Source organism: Seriola lalandi, unplaced genomic scaffold (assembly GCF_002814215.2).
Source record: "Seriola lalandi dorsalis isolate HSWRI2012SDOR001 ecotype SW California unplaced genomic scaffold, Sedor1 jcf7180002054657, whole genome shotgun sequence".
Lineage (NCBI taxonomy): Eukaryota > Metazoa > Chordata > Actinopteri > Carangiformes > Carangidae > Seriola > Seriola lalandi.
Genome location: NW_019525210.1, coordinates 195,826 through 212,804, shown reverse-complemented (window position 1 = coordinate 212,804; position 16,979 = coordinate 195,826). Strand labels below are relative to the sequence as shown.

Here is a 16,979-nt window from a genome sequence, read left to right as displayed (position 1 = left end):
TTGGCATCAATTGGCATCAATTGGCATCAATTATTTGTCAAAATTGTTGCCAATTAATTTGGAATCGTTAATGAATTGACTGTTTCTCTGATCTAGAGTCCACAATGCACACAGGGGCCAAACAACTACATTTTTGTGATTAAAAATATAAGCGGTAATATCTCTTGTGCATTTTGTATGCATTTTACGGTCGTAACGTCTAAACGCCACAAAGTCCCAGAATCCTCCGCGCTGCCCGGCGAGAAGGTGACAGGGGACGGTGAAAATGGCCTCTGCCTATCTTACCCACCAGCAGAAAGTGCTGCGGCTTTACAAGAAATCACTGAGACATCTCGAGTCATGGTGCATTTTTAGGTAAGAGGAGCTGTCTCCGTTTGAGCTCGATGATGAAAAGCTGGAAAAAAAAAAGAAATACATAAAAACGTCGTTGCTGTAGCGCTAACAGCTAACAGCTAGGCTAACTGCTAGCCAGGTCACTCATTCCTAAAGTCAGCCTGCTCCACTACAAAATATTTATTTTGCTTTGTTAATCCACGTCTTAACCAATCATGAACATTACCACAACCCCGCCAACTTCATATCAGTTCATTATTAACAATGCTTTTAGTCAAAGCTGTGTTGTTTATGCAGATATTTACCGGGCGCCAGCTAGCGTCTAAATCAGTGAATTATCAAAATATAGCTAAATCTAAACCTTACTCTTAGCACACGGTCTGATGATGTGAATGGATGTACCTGAAAACACAGGCTCTAACAGTCGCACATCATATTATAATATATATTAATATATATCATATATAAACTGTATATTATATGTTACAGTTAAGATTAGGCAGCTGTCGTATATACCCACCAATTCTAACAGTTGTTATGTAAAAGTTTGCTGAAGTTGTGACACTTGATTAACAGGATAGTAAAACATTCAGATTTAGTCTCTCAAGTACCAGTTTAAGTCACACTCAAGGAGAGATAACCGCTACTTATAATATCAGATATTAAATTATGCTAAAATATTAGAAAAAAAGTACAGTTACTTGAAAGAAACTCAAATTAGACCCTGAACCATTCTGGATTTTAAAGCCAATGTTGTTATTTGAGAGTTAACTACTACTACTATAAACTATATATCATCTGATATCTATATTTTACATGAACACATAACAACATCAACAAACATTTTTAATAAGGAGGATCAGATACGTTTGGCTGTTTAAGAATGTGACCCAGATTGCAAGGGCATTTTAACTTGTCACTAATCTCTGAAGGAAGAACTGTGTAGTTAGAGCATTTGTCAATTAACTTCCTTCCAACTGCAATAAATCCATAGAATATTTTCTGTGAGCACCCAGTACACCTGCACATAGTTCTTTAGGTTCTTGTCATGTCGATTACCTCAGTGTCCTCTGTGTGTTCATGTGATCCCAGACTGACTTCATGATGTTGAGATCAGGTCTCTGTGTGGGCCAGACCACCTGTTGCAGGACTCCTTGCTCTTCTTGTCACTGAAGATAGTTCTGTATGACTCTGGCTGTGTGTTTCAGCTCATTGTCTTGCTGCAGAATGAATCTGGGATCAATCAGCCTCCTTCCTGATGGTGTTGTGTGATGGATAAGAATCTAAAGTGCCTGAAATTTTAGCACAGTACCGCATTTGGCAGTTTCTTGTTCTTATCTGCGGATAATTGTTGTAATTGTTATATCAGCATGTCATGACAACAGACATCCCGTTCCCCCTCAGAACTGTCTGGTGTAACTTCAGAAACATAAGAGTTGCTGTCTTTTTCCGTTTCAATTATAGAGACAAGTACCGGTTCTACGCCTGCATGTTGCGGGCTCGCTTCGATGAGAACAAGACTGAGAAGGACATGGTGAAGGCCACCATGATGCTGAAGGCTGGAGAGGAGGAGTTCTGGACCAACCAGCACCCCCAGCCCTACATCTTCCCTGACTCTCCCGGAGGGACCTCCTACGAGAGATATGAGTGCTACAAGGTGAGGCAGAACTTTGTCTGATGGAGCACATGCTATTTTTTGAATGCAAAATAAATTTCCTCTCTCTTTTACATTGCTGTGAAAAAGTTTATATACCTCTTGAGTTTTTGTACAATGTGACAAAATGAGTTGAATTCATTGGTTTCACACTTTTATGGACATGTCTTTTCAAGGCTAAAATAACTTTGCCTGCTATTTCTTCTTATCCCTCTTTTTTAATTGCAATGATTATTTTTTAATCATATTTTCTATGATACAGACCAGAGACAGGGCTTTGATGTAAAGTTATTACTGCCCTCTGCTGGAAATGAGAAGCGAGTGTATTGTGTTGTATCCACATCCACACTCCAAACTAGAGCTTCTATGTTCAGATGTTAAAATCTTTAGAACAAAAATTGACAACATTATACTAAAGATTTGTGTTTTTTTTTTTTGTTTTTTTTTATCTTTTAAATGTCCATAGTTCTTATCAGGTGATGTATTTCAAAGTCAAAAAAATGATGTGAAAATGTTGATAGTCCTACTGTTACATTGCCTGAGCGCTGTGTTCTTCCTGTAGATCCCAGAGTGGGTGCTGGACCACTGGCACCCCTCAGAGAAGGCTATGTACCCGGACTACTTCTCCAAGAGGGAGCAGTGGAAGAAACTGAGGATGCAGAGCTGGGACAAAGAGGTGGGCCAGTCTGCATACAACAACAATATATTACATACCACCAGTACATTTTTACCACTTCTGTGCTAATGATTCTACAAGAAACTATAAAGTGCTGTGGATTAAATACCATTGAAATGCCTGAAACAAATCAATTCATTCAAACTTTGCACCAGCTTTAATTACTGTAAGATATCAGTTGTAACTTTCCTTTAGAAGAATAAATTCACTTTTCATAGTCAGAAAGATATCAGAACATTTCCATCGGTCTAAAAAGGTTTCAGCATAACAGTTTTTAGTAACACTTTCTACCACTTAAATCCACCAGGTGGCCCCAGAGTTTAGCTGTTTGACTGAACTCTGTCAGGCCCCTGTTGTCTCTAGATATTGAAATTAATAAACACATCATGTTGAAGTTAGGATTCACTGCCATTCCACTATTTTAACACCTTAGACCTCTGGATCCCTGTCACTAAAAACACTGAGATTGCTGATGTGTAGTGCATATGATCAGGTATTCAGTATGCCTTATGTACTGTGTAATGCATGGGACTGGTTGAAGTGCCCGTTTGTTACAGAGGAAAAATTTGTCACTCTGGTTTTCCCAAAAAATATTCGCTATTTCATCAGTAAATTATTCAAAACATTGCATCCCACTTTGCTTCCTGTTTGCTTCTGGGCACAGGAGGTAACAGAAGTCTCCCTCAGGATACAACTGCTTATACCAGTTATCATCACAGACCCATATTAACTTTATTTAGAAAACAAGTTTATTTAAAACAGATCTGTTAACCAGGAGTTCATTGAAGCTTTTCAAGCATCATTTAAGGACTTCATTTCTAGCTAAGTTTGACACCACAAAGTTTGTCTTTAAAAGTCTTAATAAGTCAAAGTCAAAAAGTCTTAAAAACTGTAAAATAATGTGCTAAAAAAAGAAAAACAAAATTGAATATAAACTAGTATTGATTTGGGATAAATGTTTTCCCCTCCTGTCTCTTTCCAGATCGCCCAGCTGCAGACTGAGACTCCAGCCGAAGGCCCCAAGTCCGAAGCCCTCCCTCCAGCCCGCAAGGAGGGCGACCTCCCCCCTCTGTGGTGGCAGTTCGTCACCCGCCCCAGGGAGCGCCCCATGTAAACACCCTCCGCCTCCTGGAGATGGTCACCCCTGGAGTCTGAGGGGAAACTATCCCAACCACACAACAACAGCAGCACGGAGACCGCCTGACCTCCTAATGATTTACCATCTGTGTGTATACGTGTAGTCAGTCGTCTCTGAGGAGACTCACCTGCACAGGTACACCACTGAGAAAACAACCTGCCTGTATTCAAAGTGATTCCTCAGTAGTTTGTTTTAGCAGGTTGGTGACTTTGAAAAAGATCCTGTAGATGCTTCACTTAATACCTTTAACTGTTCCAATAAATGTGTAATTAAAATTATGTGAGCGTGTGTGTGTGTGTTGTTTAGTCATGTATGACTGCAGCTGATTCTGTGAAAACATTACAACTTTATGACTCAACGGAGTTTTACATGAATTTGGTCTGAACACCTGCCACATCTTCACTTGTTCTGCAACTCCAGGTAAGATTACATGTGTGAGACCACTCATAACACACAGGTAGGCACAGTGTGTCCTTATACTAAGTGACTAGTGTTTGCCCACAATTAGAGCATTATGTATCCTTCAGTTAAAGTAAATCTCTACTAGACCTCCAGTGAGATTAATCCTTACTTTGCTGCAGTGATATTAAACAAATAGTTTGACATTTTGAGAAACACACTTATGACACTGTCCAAAGGTAAAAACTTTTTTTTCTTTTTTCTAAATCCTACAAAAGCACTTCTAGAGCTCAATGTTCCTGCTCATGTTTTATCTAATTTGTTTAACCCCCGGGGTAGACCCATTGCTCGCTGGAGGGACTACATATCCCATCTGGCCTGGGAAGGCCAGCCACCGAGAGGAGCTGGAAAGCGAGAGGAACATCTGGATGCCATTGTGACCCGACACCGGATAAGCAGAAGAAAATGGATGGATGGAAGGATTTACAAAAATATTATCAGCCTGGTGTCACTGAAGTCATAAACAGCCTCTGCATGTGTAACATAAAAGCTGCTGGACATTGGCTTTGAAATACACTGCAGGTATGAGGTGAAAAGCAGCTTCGTCTGGATGGCGGACTTTAATTTCTCAGTGACACTGACCACTCTCTGTCAGTGCTGCTTCTTCATCTTTTATTCAAGGACAGTTTCACTTGCGGACTTGTAAATTAGTCTTTGCCTGTTAATTCAAAGGCCCAAAGCCAACAGCGTGTACTACCCCACCTTGCCTGTAGCTCTCAGCTCCAAGCCCATTGGTTCACAAAGGAGATGTCACTATAGTTTTTAGCAAAGGTTACTCAAACAGGAAGAAATAGTGCCTTTGTTGGGGTATATTTTCAGTGGCATATGAATACACGTGGTACTCCAGTGGAGATTTCTAGCAGCTCTTGCGTCCTTAGAAGCTGTCAGCTGAGCTTCAGTCTGTTAAACTAATGACAAGCGCTCGATCACTATGGCGACAGGCGTGGCCTGTAGTTGCGTGGTCGTATCATCATGGTGACCGCCTTCAGGGAGTAGAAGTCTGAGTCCTTCCAGGAGAACCAGACGATGCCGTCCGGCCCCAGCAGATTCTTCGCTCTCAGAGAGTAGCGCCCCCCCTGGTGGAAAACATAATTTCAACATTAACATATCACACTCATATACCCTCCTTCCCATCTCCCTACTTCTGCTGCTTTTGGACCTCTTTTCCCTCCCTACCTCTCTATCCTGAATCACTGATTTATCTTTAGGTCTGTTGTGCTCGTTGACGACTGTTTCCCTGAAAAAGCAAATCAGCTTTGGAGGTGGGTTTAAAGGTGAAAGTATCAAAGTGCTCAGAACACAGACTTTGTGATGTGACAACAAAGCAGTCACTGCCCCCACCTGGACCCACCTGGACCCACAATCCAAATTTGCAGGATTTGGTTTCTCCGAGTGTTTACCTGAAATCTGCTATATCCTACTTCCCTCTGTATTCTTGCGTCTGTTCTTGTAGGCAGTCCTACCTTGTAGTAGACGCCGTTGAGGTTAGCGTAGAAACATTGGTGAAACCACCAGCCGGAGTGGCTGATCTCAGCACAGATGTTGCCAGTGTCCGGCGTGCTGAAACCCTGCTGGTCGTGGTACCAACCGAACGAGTCCTCCACCGTTCCACTGAACCCAGAAACGTGGAGGCGGTACTGGTTCTCCTCATCCTCTATCCTGCAGGAGGAGGAAACAACAAGTATCTCCATCAACAATGATCCTTCACTAAGCCACTCGCCTTTTAGTTACTGTTGCTATGACATTTAAAGTTTCCAAGCAGATGTACATGTTTAAATGTTACATATTATTAAATGATTAAATGACTCGTTGAGAGCATTACTGAAAACCAGTTGAGCCGGTTGAACTTCCAGTTATTTAGATATTACTGGGTTGAATGGATCAAATTCTGATAACTAAAATGGCACTCAGTAAAGCATATACTTTTGCCAAGGCCAAACAATCCTACAAAATATCTGTTGGATCCAGATTATTATCTGAATAAAAGTGAAAAAAAATCATGAATCTGCCCCTTTAACTTGAATGGCACCAAAATTTAATGGGTTTGTCCCCAGCCCATGCCCTATCCCGGTTTAATCCACTCCTTAAATTTTAGCTGTTCTGTTTTTAGTTTTGGAAGGGTTAAAAAAGGACACGACCCTACAATCTCTTTGTATACAGAGTATGTAGCGCTTTTATTCAAAGTACTTTTCAGCTTCCCTCTCATTCATCCATTCACACAAACATTCACACAGTAAGAAACCTTCACTATGTGGCGAAATCTTGACAGACCCCCTACTTGTCTGTCTACCTCGACCTGTATCTTTAACACTTGTCTTTGCACTGCTACATCATCTATCTTTTTTCCAGTCTCTCTGTCTACCTGAAGCTGTGGTACAGGGCGTGTCTGTGGGCATGACTCCAGTCCTGCAGGTCTATACGGAGGCTGTAGTGACCCTGGTTGGACAACAGATGGAGGTTCTGGTTGCCAAGCCAATGTTCTCCTCGAGGTTCACCGAAGCCATCGCGGTACTCTGACCAGCCACGGTTAAAACTCACGGTGCCATCGCGTCGCCGCTGAAACACCGTCCAGCCCCCACCTGATGCAGACACACATGTATCTATACCTGTGTGCACGCATGTAATCTATACATGCTGCATTTACATGTGTATATATAAATTGTGTGTGTATAGTATACAGTATGTGTCCTACCCTCGGTTTCCATGTCGCAGTAGACAGGCAGGGTGGCGCCTGGCGACAGGACTATGGTGTAAACACCAGAGCGGCGAACACCATTGTAATACAGAGATGCACAATCTGAAGGACAGAAAGACAGGTACCGTCCATCTGAGGGAGAGAGACAGAGACAGAGAGACAGGGCTTTACAAAGCATCATGCAACACTCAAACTGTCAAATGTATCAACTGATACTGGTCAGATCCTGAGTTACTGATTCTGTATAGTTGCTGTTTCCTAAACAGAAACAACACAATGTTTGCTTAGATTACAGCGGAGCCCACAAGTTGGGTTAACACACAATTCATATCAGCCATAACATACTTCTGTTAAGCTTGGAGATGTCTCTTCTTCTTTTGTGGTGTCCCCTAGGGGTTTATTCTGGGTCCCCCTTTATTTACCTTACCTCTACCCTCCCCCTGGGGAAAAACATGCGCAGACATAATATCGACTTTCATTGCTATGTGGACGATACGCAACTGTATGTCCCAACAAAGTACAACAACAACAGACAAAGATGTGTCATCTATAATGTCCTATAATGTCCTGCCCTGATGAAATTAAGAACTGGATGTCCAATAATTTCCTGCTGTTGAATAGCTTGCAACGCTCTTTATTCTGGTATCAGCAGACGAATCATCCAAAGACTGCAGCTGATACAATCCGCTGCTGCCAGGCTTTTGACACATTCTAAGAGAAGCAACCAAATTGTATCAATTCTTGCTGCCCTTCACTGGTTACCTGTGAGATTTAGAATAGATTTGAAGATTTTACTGCCAAAACCTTGAATAGTCAGGCTCCTGTTTATAGCTATGATCTACTAAATCCCTTATGTTGGTTATTTTTTCTGTAGGCAAACCAATTAAAACAATTCTAATGAAAATAAAGAATTGTAACCCCGTGACCTTTGCTTAGCCTATCTGTTGAGTTGGCTGATTGAATACAGTTAGCCTTATGGGTATTCAGCCAATTGTACAAGAGCACTGTGATATAAAAATAATAACACAAATACAGACACAATACAATACAAACAACAATGGAGAGTTTGTGACATGTTACTGACATAGCTGCTAATTAGGTTCGCTAAACCTTAACTTGTTACAGCTTTGTAAAGTAAAATGAAAATGTAACTGTTTTGATTGTGTTAAAAAAAAGTTCTGTGAGTAACAGGTTTTTTGAACATAATGCAACATGCAACTCACCGCTGTGTTTGTTGCATGTGTACCTGGTGGCAGTGTGTCTCGCATGCCAAGCGGCGGCGCAGTTCTGATGACGTTGACCATGCAGCCTGTGCTGTGGCTCATGCGCTGCACGGTGGCCGACAGGTTGCGGAGCTGCGCCTGCAGCTCGTACAGCAGCGCCGCGTGCACGTGGAGCAGCGTGTCGGCCTTGGCATGACGCAGCTCCAGAGAACTCAACCGCTGCTCAACGGTCGAATTTGAATTCACACTTTCTTCACCCTGAGGGGGGAGAGAGAGAAAAGGAGAGTTTTAGGTGCTAAAGTTATAAAGACTAAAATGCTGCTTGCTCGTCACTCTTTTGTCGATTTAATCTTCTAATCTTAATAAGCCTTATTTAAGTTTTAAATTAACTGAACCAAACAAAATGATGGATCATCAAAATCGATGCTTTCCAATTACAGGACACAAAAGTGGGTGAATTTAGCCCACCTCAAATATGAAGAGAAAGCATGGTCTGTGTACTGCTCTACTAACAACATCTAACATTGTTTTTGTCAGTCAGCTTGAGGTCTTAACCTTATTTTGACCAGGAGACATCGGAAGCCCAGAAAATTGCTCACTGGGTCAGGCAGACTCATGAGGATGCAGGACCCTTGGCAACAAGCCTGCAGCTAATCCTGTTAGCATTCAGGGTTAAGGAGGGCTTATGTGGTGTCAAGACAGAGAGATAAAGACAGACAGAGAGATAAACAGAGAGAGAGAGAGAGAGAGAGAGAAAGTAGGGTGTTGTGTTTTACCTGCTTGAATATAGTTTCAGATTGTGGCAGTATAAAAGTTTTGAAAGAGGAGAATCTAGGTTGGAGCTTCTGTTTTTGTCTTTAATTGCGTCTTTAAACAAACATAGTAAACTACTGAACAGCCAGTCTACCTGTATCTCCAGGGCCTTGACTCGATGCTGGTGGTTCCTCAGCTCCTCCTGCAGCTCTGACATTGTCTCCCTCAGCTCCTCCAGCTGCTCCTTTCTGTTCTGGTTCTCATGCAGCCAATAGGAGATGTCATCTGTACAGCGAAACATATCTGGGCAGCGTTTCTGCGACGTTCCCACAGGGGGCAGCGTTGCCATCAGCCGGCACTGCCCGTTAGACATCAGCTGGCTGCTGTACTCGCCACACTGTGCCGATGAAGCACCTACAGTCTGGTTGGAGGTTTGGTTGTTGCTGGCGTCAACACCAGTGTTGCCGCCGCGCATCACCGGTGGGGGGTCAGGGAAAACATCGGAGTGTGTCTCCAGGAGGGAGGTAGGAGGATGCCAGTCAGCATCCTCATAGTTGTCCTTGTTTATGTCCAGTATGTCCCAGTTTGTTTCAATGTTTGTGTCTGGTACATCCCTGCTTGTTTGGGTATTCACATCCAGTACATCCGCAGTTGTTTCTCCGAGGGTGTTGGGGTGTACATCCTCATCATGGCCAACGTCTAGGTGTTCATCAGAGGCCACAAAGTCACCAGTGACTGACTGGAAACACCAGTCGGTCAGTAAGACAAAAGTCACTAAAACAGATCGCCACTTCATCCTAAAGAATCGGTTTCAATCACCAGATCAACATCAGGGTCCAATATCATAGCAGCAAGTATAGATCCAGACCTCCTCCGATGTTAGGCTCGAGTTTTAGACTTCACGACAGGAAGGGGAAGAGCTGCTGACAAGTTGAAATCAAGTCCAGATGAAGTTCATGAATTTTGTTACTGAAGCCTGCATGGTTTATACTTTTGTCTTCGATGCAGAACCTACGCTGTATCTACACCGTACGTACGTAGTGGATTCAATGCAGAAGTGTAAACCAGGATTTAAAGGCGAGCAAGCTGCACCCCTCCAAACTCTGTAACATCCCAGTCCAGGTTTTTGTGAAGGTCCTCAACTACTACTAGTCTAGGATGTCACTAGCTGTCTAAGCCTTTACTTGCTTCAGTGGGACAAATTTGCTTTACATTTAGGGTAAATGAAGACCCTTGATAAAGTAACAAAACAGGTCTAAATTCAGTATCAATAAAGTATCAATAGTGTTATAGTACTAATCCTGCTGTGTCAAACACAGTCAAAAACATGTTCATGGCAACCAAGGTCCATGAAAACAAGGATGCTCTGACACCAGAGATTTGAGAGTCTGCTGATGGGCCAGGACAAAATTCACATACTGGGAAATCCTATTCATGTATTTTTTTGTAAAATACTTTATGTAAAAAAAAATCTTTACTGGACATAATCTTTCAGAATCGTCCTAGATTTGGGTTTTTCTCTGGCAGTAGGGTTGTCCTTTCGCATTTGACTTTTCCTTGTTGTCACATGCATAAAGTCCCTGCTCTGAGCTGTATTGTCACATGATGACAATGAAACGTTGACATGAGTGCTGATATGTGTGTTTATCTTTAGAAGCAAGCTAATCTGTACAGAAATGATCTGTAAACAGTAGAAAACCAACCAATCTAAAAAGTTGATGATTAGCTTTGGAAAAATACCCAGCAGGCAATGCAGCCAATAAGCTAAAACATTCAAAACTTCTGTTATGGTCCTTTAGTTGACATGAATTTCATATTTAAGCTGAAACACAGTGTATATGTGAAGTACATTCCTACCTGTCGCCTGGTGTGTCCCAGCATCCCAGCACTGAATTCACCTCAGTGGAAAAGCATGAGGATAGCCAGGAGACTGTGTGTGTGTGTGTGTGTGTGTGTGTGTGTGTGTGTGTGTGTGTGTGTGTGTGTGTGTGTGTGTGTCCAGCACAGGGTATGACATCTTTCCTGATAATCCCTTAAAGGGATTGGCAGCCATTGTTCTGGACAGTAATACATTACATATAACGGGATTTAAGTAATGTGACTACCAAGTTACAGTAACAAATTAAAGTGACAGAATGAATACAGGTATGAATTTAACAGGTGTTACTGTAGGAAACTGTCAGCTGAAGCACTGATCAGTTTAATTTTATGTTTAAGGATACAGATCTGCAATTCATGATGTCACAAAGAGGGAATTTCACGCTAAAAGCCTGTAACTTTGGACGAACGCTGCCTGATTTGTCCAACTCAAACTGCTGAAGCTTCACATTAGCTTCAGCTGAACCTCAGAATGAGTGTCACCTGGATCCATTTCAGACTGATGGACAGCTGGAGCATGCACTGCCATGTGTGAACATTCACTGTGAGTATCGAGTAGTGTCAGCACTTTGACTGTCTCATGCTTTGTGGAGTGCTTTGGCCACAATCACGAGACCAGCTTCGGAGGCTCTCGGGGCTGCTACGGTTGAAAGGATGTAGATGTATGAGGGTGCTAGATCTTTAGCAGCTTTGTAGGTAATTAAACAGACCTTAAAATCAGACGTTTGGTCTGCTGAGCCAGGCTCCTGAGCTTTCTAGAAAGGGTGTGTCTTTTTGATTTTGGTCCAAGTGAAAGTATCTCTATTTTATCATCATTCAAAAAAGCCAAAGCAGCAAACTTAGCCTATTTCACAATGGACTAAGCTAAGAGGTTAATTTGCACCACTCATCGACTACACCCACTGTTCCTTGTGAAAAATTGGGTGATATATTGTCGCCCTTTATTTTCTCTCTTCTTTCTTTCCTGTATTTTCGTTTTTGAAAGTTGAGACACAATGCTCCACCAGCATTCACTGAATGGTAAATGGTCTGCACTTATTTCTAGTCTTATCGACCGCTCAAAGCGCTTTACAATACTTTACCACATTCACCCATTCACTCACACATTCAGCCGGGGATCCAACCACCAACCTTCTGATTAGTGCACGACTCGCTCTACCTCCCGAGCCGCAGCCGCCCCATTACACTGCAGCCTGGGCCCTTTCTGTCGGTCTGACCTTAGTCTGACACGGTTAGTGAAATCTGAAGCATTGAGTTTGTGTTACCATGTCATGCAGTTGTTGTTACCATGGTCTCGGCTTTATCTGTTTACCCTGAATATACATGCGTGGGCACCTTGTAAATGACTGTCAAAAGGCCGACATGACAGAACCTGAACATCTTTTGTAAGTTTTTATCTGACCTATCAGGTCTCGTCGGGTTGGATTTTTACTTTTTTTTGCCAGAAACAAGAAAAGAAACTGTCAGTATATTTTTGATATCCAAAGTATTGATTGGATGAATTCTTATTCCTTTAAACACCAAAGCTGCAAAAGTATTTTAATGAGGAAGAAATGAACGCAGGATTGTAGGTGAGACCAGTCAAGTCCAGAACTAGTCAAACACAGGGCATAGTCAAGTCCATGTCAAGACTATAAAAGATGGTTGATACCAAAGCCAACATAAGGTCAGTTCTTTATCAGACCAAGCATAATGTACTTAAGAAAGACTGGACTGTCGTCATGTTCCTGCCTCTAAACTTTAGAGGTGCTACCAGGGAGATATTGCTACTGTTTTCCCTCCATTTCCAGTTTTTGCACTAAGATGAACTACCTGGCTACCGGCTGCAGCTTCATATTGACTGTACAGACATGAGAGTGGTGTCAAACTGAACATCTAAATCTCAATTAAAGCAGATTTCCCTAAATGCCAAACAATTCCTTAAAGGTGAAGTTAAGAGAGGCTCCTGATAGACTCAGAGCGTGGAAGATAAAGGTCATCCTCATCAGGCTTTTCCCTCCGGCGGTCCGGTAAAGAAGCCGATCCCCTTCAGATTTATCTTTGGTCACACTGAGGGCCCAGACAATGGAGAGAGGCGAGGCAGCAGGTGAGTGTGGGTGTAACTGTAGACTCTGACCCACAGGTTTGAATCCCCTGTTCCCGTCTGTGACAACATGTCGCCTTGGTGTTAATCTGCCTGATAAGTCAACTGACATTCAACACTCTGCACCAAAGCGGGGCCAGCTGTGTGGATGTGAGGAAGTAAATTCTCTAACTTCTCTCTCTTCTCATTTGTTACACGGCCCTTTCTCTCCTTTTCATTTGAACGACTGAGTGCAACACTGAATGTTCGCACCAAAGACGGTACACTCTCATGGCAACCAGTCCAGTAGTTGTTGAGACAAGTTACCCAAAACCATAAATGTCAACTTCATGGTAACGCTCCGAAGGTCGCCGAAGTCATTGTTAATACATCCTCTGGGGAACATGAATGTCAATAGCAATCTATCCAATAGCTATTGAGATATTTCAGACTGGGCCAAAGTGATAGAAGCTGCCGCCCTTTAAAGCTGCTTTTTTAAATTGTTAAGTAACACCGGAGGTATAAAAGTATTCACTATTAAAAACACAACTTTTATCTCTCTAACATTGATGAAAGTGATGATGATGATGATGATGATGATGATGATGATGTTTGTGTGTGTGGGTGGAAGAGTTGGATTGGCTATTTCCATGCAGCAGTGCATGTTAAGCATGAATGAGAGACGGGGGAGATTTCAGGTAATGGCGTCATCGTCTGTGTGTGTGTGTGTGTGTGTGTGTGTGTGTGTGTGTGTGTATGTGTGTGTCTGTGTCCCTGGCTGAATGGATATAAAACTGGCCGGTCAGTTGGAGGGACAAAGGTTAAGGAGAACAACAGAAATCTTTGTCCAGCGCCCAAACGACAAGAAAACATCAGAGGGAGAGACAGGACAGTGTGGTGAGTGTCTTCATTATCTGTTCATATAAATAATTAATGTTTTTAAAACCAACACTTCGTCATTTAAATTCTTTTACAAATAAAAAAAAACAACCTCTACAGCCTCAAATAAATACATCATATATATGTAATCATTTTATTACAAATGCAATAACTTAAAATAATCAATGTAAATCATGTACAATATGTACATTGTCCAAAACATAATGAAATCCCAAGCATAAAAAATGCTGAAGGTAGATCATTAAAAATGAGTTTTACACTTATTTTAATGCGAATGAATTCTGATAATGATAGAAAAACTTGAATGCAGGACTTTTTCTTTATTTGTTGTTTGTCTGTGCTTTACATGTTAATTATTACCCTGGGATAAACACTGTAAATGTTCAAATAAAGATTTTTGTTGTTAAAATACATATATTTTTATGATTATTATGATTAATAGTGTTTGTAGTAATAATAGGCATATCAGTGGTATTAGTAGTATAACTATTCCTAAACTGTAAAACCATTATTGGGCTTAGGAAATACAAATTAGAGGCAATTGAATTCAGGTGATTTGAAACTTACTGTCGGCGTCTCGATGACAGAATTTTATTTTGAAATCCTGCAGCAGATGACGGGGTAAAAAGGTAAAAAGGCTCCTTATGTACAGTATGTGTTGGCGTCTCTGATTGGCAGGCAGGAGAATGTGTCCTTTGTGGCTATTGGTAGCTGTGACGGTTGTGGGCGTGGCCAGGGGAGCCGCCAATCAGTGCTTAGAGCATGCCAGCTGTCAGGGTGACAACAATGAGAGCAGCATGATGGTAAAACACATACACACACACACACACACACACACACACACACACACACACACACACACACACACACACAAACAAACACACAGTCTCCTGGCTATCCTGATGCTTTTCCACTTACAACATCCACAGTCACTAGTCACTACAAGTGGATGTTGGACACTGATATTTTGGTGGAAAACAAATATGTTATTTTACTGATACGTTCAATATCAACATATTTGTGATTTGCCAAATTTTGTCTGTCTTCTCCTGCAGGAGTGTATCCAGCTCTGTCGGTCCGACCTCACCGCCCAGACGCCAGTCATCCCGGGCGATGGTCATCTCCAACGTCCCTCTCTGTCAGACCCAGAGTCTCAGCCTCCCCTCTCTCTTTTACCTCCCTCCTCTCCCTCCTCTCCCTCCTCCCCTCAGGCCAAGCGCTCCTACTCCATGGAGCATTTCCGCTGGGGAAAACCGGTTGGGCCAAAGCGCCGCCCGATCAAACTCTACACCTCCAATGGTGTAGAGGAGGAGTCAGCCGAGGATTTCCCCGAAGAGATGATGAGGCGGGAACCAGAGGACGAGCCTGAGCAGCTCCATGACGTCCAGGAGAAAAAAGACAGCACATACAAGATGAAGCACTTCCGGTGGAGCGGCCCGCCGGCCAGCAAGCGCTACGGTGGCTTCATGAAGAGCGGGGACGAACGCAGCATGAGACCACTGCTCACACTCCTCAAAAACATCGACAAAGATGGACAGGAGCAGAAGACAGAGCACTGAGGAGGAAAAGGAAGGAAGAGATAGAAAGAAGATGGACAGAGAGAGATACAACGACACCTTCATCTGATCGGCCTACAAGTCCTTTAAACTCCAAATATGTTGTTTGTCATTGCCTTTCAAAGCATCACATATCTTCTAGAAATTATGTTTTGGTACCACTTATTTCTTTTTCCATTTACATTCTGATGAGAAACTGCCATGATTATGTTCACAGACAATGGCAATGAATTACAGCTGCAACTAAGCAACTTGATTATTAATCAATTATCAAAATAGTTGCTGATTATTTTTTCTATTGCTCAACTAATCCATTAATTGACTAATTGTTTCAGCTGTACAATGTTATTTTCAGGTGTAGGAATTGCTAAATTTCTGATCCAGCAAATCATGCCTACACCGTCCTGACGAAGCAGATTATCTGAGCTTTGAATGTTGAACTCTCAATAATTTAAGATGTTTCTTTTAACTCTGATTGTTGCTTATTTAGTCATAAATATATGTATAATGTTCAAAAGAAATACTTCAGATTTGAAGCCAACTTTACAGGTGAGTGCTGTGAGTGCCTAAATATACTAATTAAAACATTATGAACATAACAATAAAAATGTTTGATCATGCTTTAGTTGTTACAAGTGCATTTGTATTGCAGCAGCAGAAAACAAAAAAACGAAATACATTAAGTGTTGACAGACTGGGCATCTTTAAATTTCTTTTAAAATGTATTTGCCATCCACTGTCAAAAAGTACTATGTCATTTACCCCAAAGAGGGCATGGATTTTAGGGCAGTCCATCCAATAGTTGTTGAGCTATTTCAGTGTGGACCAAAGTGATGGGCCGACCGACCGAACACCTGACAGACTGATTGCTGTCCAAAGAGCCACACTGGGAGCATTGTACAGTTCTCAGGTTCTGTATAAATCTCTCTGGAAACCAAAGGAAATTAGTGACAAAACTTGTGTAGCACCGCAATGAGTCCACAAGAGGGCAACACTGTTTTGCAACTCTACTACAAACAACACAACAGAAGTACCAAGAATAACCAATTGTTTTAGTTCTACAGTGCGTCTGTGATCGCCTCCTGAGACAGTCTTGGTTGATTTAATAAAACAACTGTTTGCAGGTAAGACATCAACATATGAAAGCAGTTATTCACTGTTGAATTTATGAGTATGTAGCCAAGTAGGCTACATACATTTATTCATACCTAACTGGGTAAGGATGACAAGGACTACAATACCAAAATGTAAAAAAAAAAAAAAAAAAAGTTGTTGTTTTCCCTACATTTTTGCTGATAAGGTATATGACACGGCGAGTAAAATGATAGACATGGAAACTGATAATTTGGCAAAATCTTTTATTTGTTCTTTATTATCACGAGAGAGAGAAAGAGAGACAAAGAGAAAAAAAGGGAGAAATGTTGTCGCTGACAGAGAGCAGGGGCAGATTAAAACCAGTAGCAGAGTCCCAGTGAGTCAGGTCAGGACTGGGAACACTGGTCTCTCCTCAGTGTCTCTGAGAGCGGAGTCTGGGAGCCCTGGGTGGCCTCACAGGTCACAGAGCCCAGCTTGCTCCACTGGTCTGCAGGGAGCCTCAGGGTGCTGCTCCAGCTGTAGAGGCCGTCCTTCTCCAGCACCCCGGGGCTCCTGCT

The 16,979-nt window shown here is 42.1% G+C and overlaps 3 protein-coding genes across 3 annotated transcripts; 2 read left to right on the top strand and 1 right to left on the bottom strand.

The window, feature by feature from the left end:
- Window positions 1-216: 216 nt before the first annotated feature.
- ndufb9 (NADH:ubiquinone oxidoreductase subunit B9) lies at window positions 217-4,079 on the top strand. The gene is made up of 4 exons (XM_023420765.2): window positions 217-354; window positions 1,798-1,990; window positions 2,550-2,663; window positions 3,646-4,079. The coding sequence occupies exons 1-4, from the start codon at window positions 266-268 to the stop codon at window positions 3,775-3,777; spliced, it is 528 nt and encodes a 175-aa protein (XP_023276533.1). The 5' UTR covers window positions 217-265; the 3' UTR covers window positions 3,778-4,079.
- LOC111665684 (angiopoietin-2-like) lies at window positions 3,371-9,900 on the bottom strand. The gene is made up of 6 exons (XM_023420758.2): window positions 9,086-9,900; window positions 8,202-8,436; window positions 6,953-7,087; window positions 6,623-6,839; window positions 5,724-5,919; window positions 3,371-5,336 (listed from the first exon to the last, which is right to left on the bottom strand). Exons 1-6 carry the CDS (start codon window positions 9,725-9,727, stop codon window positions 5,190-5,192), a joined length of 1,572 nt encoding a protein of 523 aa, XP_023276526.1. The 5' UTR covers window positions 9,728-9,900; the 3' UTR covers window positions 3,371-5,189.
- Window positions 9,901-13,705: 3,805 nt separating this feature from the next.
- Window positions 13,706-15,947, top strand: LOC111665689 (pro-opiomelanocortin-like). The gene is made up of 3 exons (XM_023420764.2): window positions 13,706-13,768; window positions 14,450-14,574; window positions 14,827-15,947. Exons 2-3 carry the CDS (start codon window positions 14,458-14,460, stop codon window positions 15,328-15,330), a joined length of 621 nt encoding a protein of 206 aa, XP_023276532.1. The 5' UTR covers window positions 13,706-13,768; window positions 14,450-14,457; the 3' UTR covers window positions 15,331-15,947.
- Window positions 15,948-16,979: the final 1,032 nt, after the last annotated feature.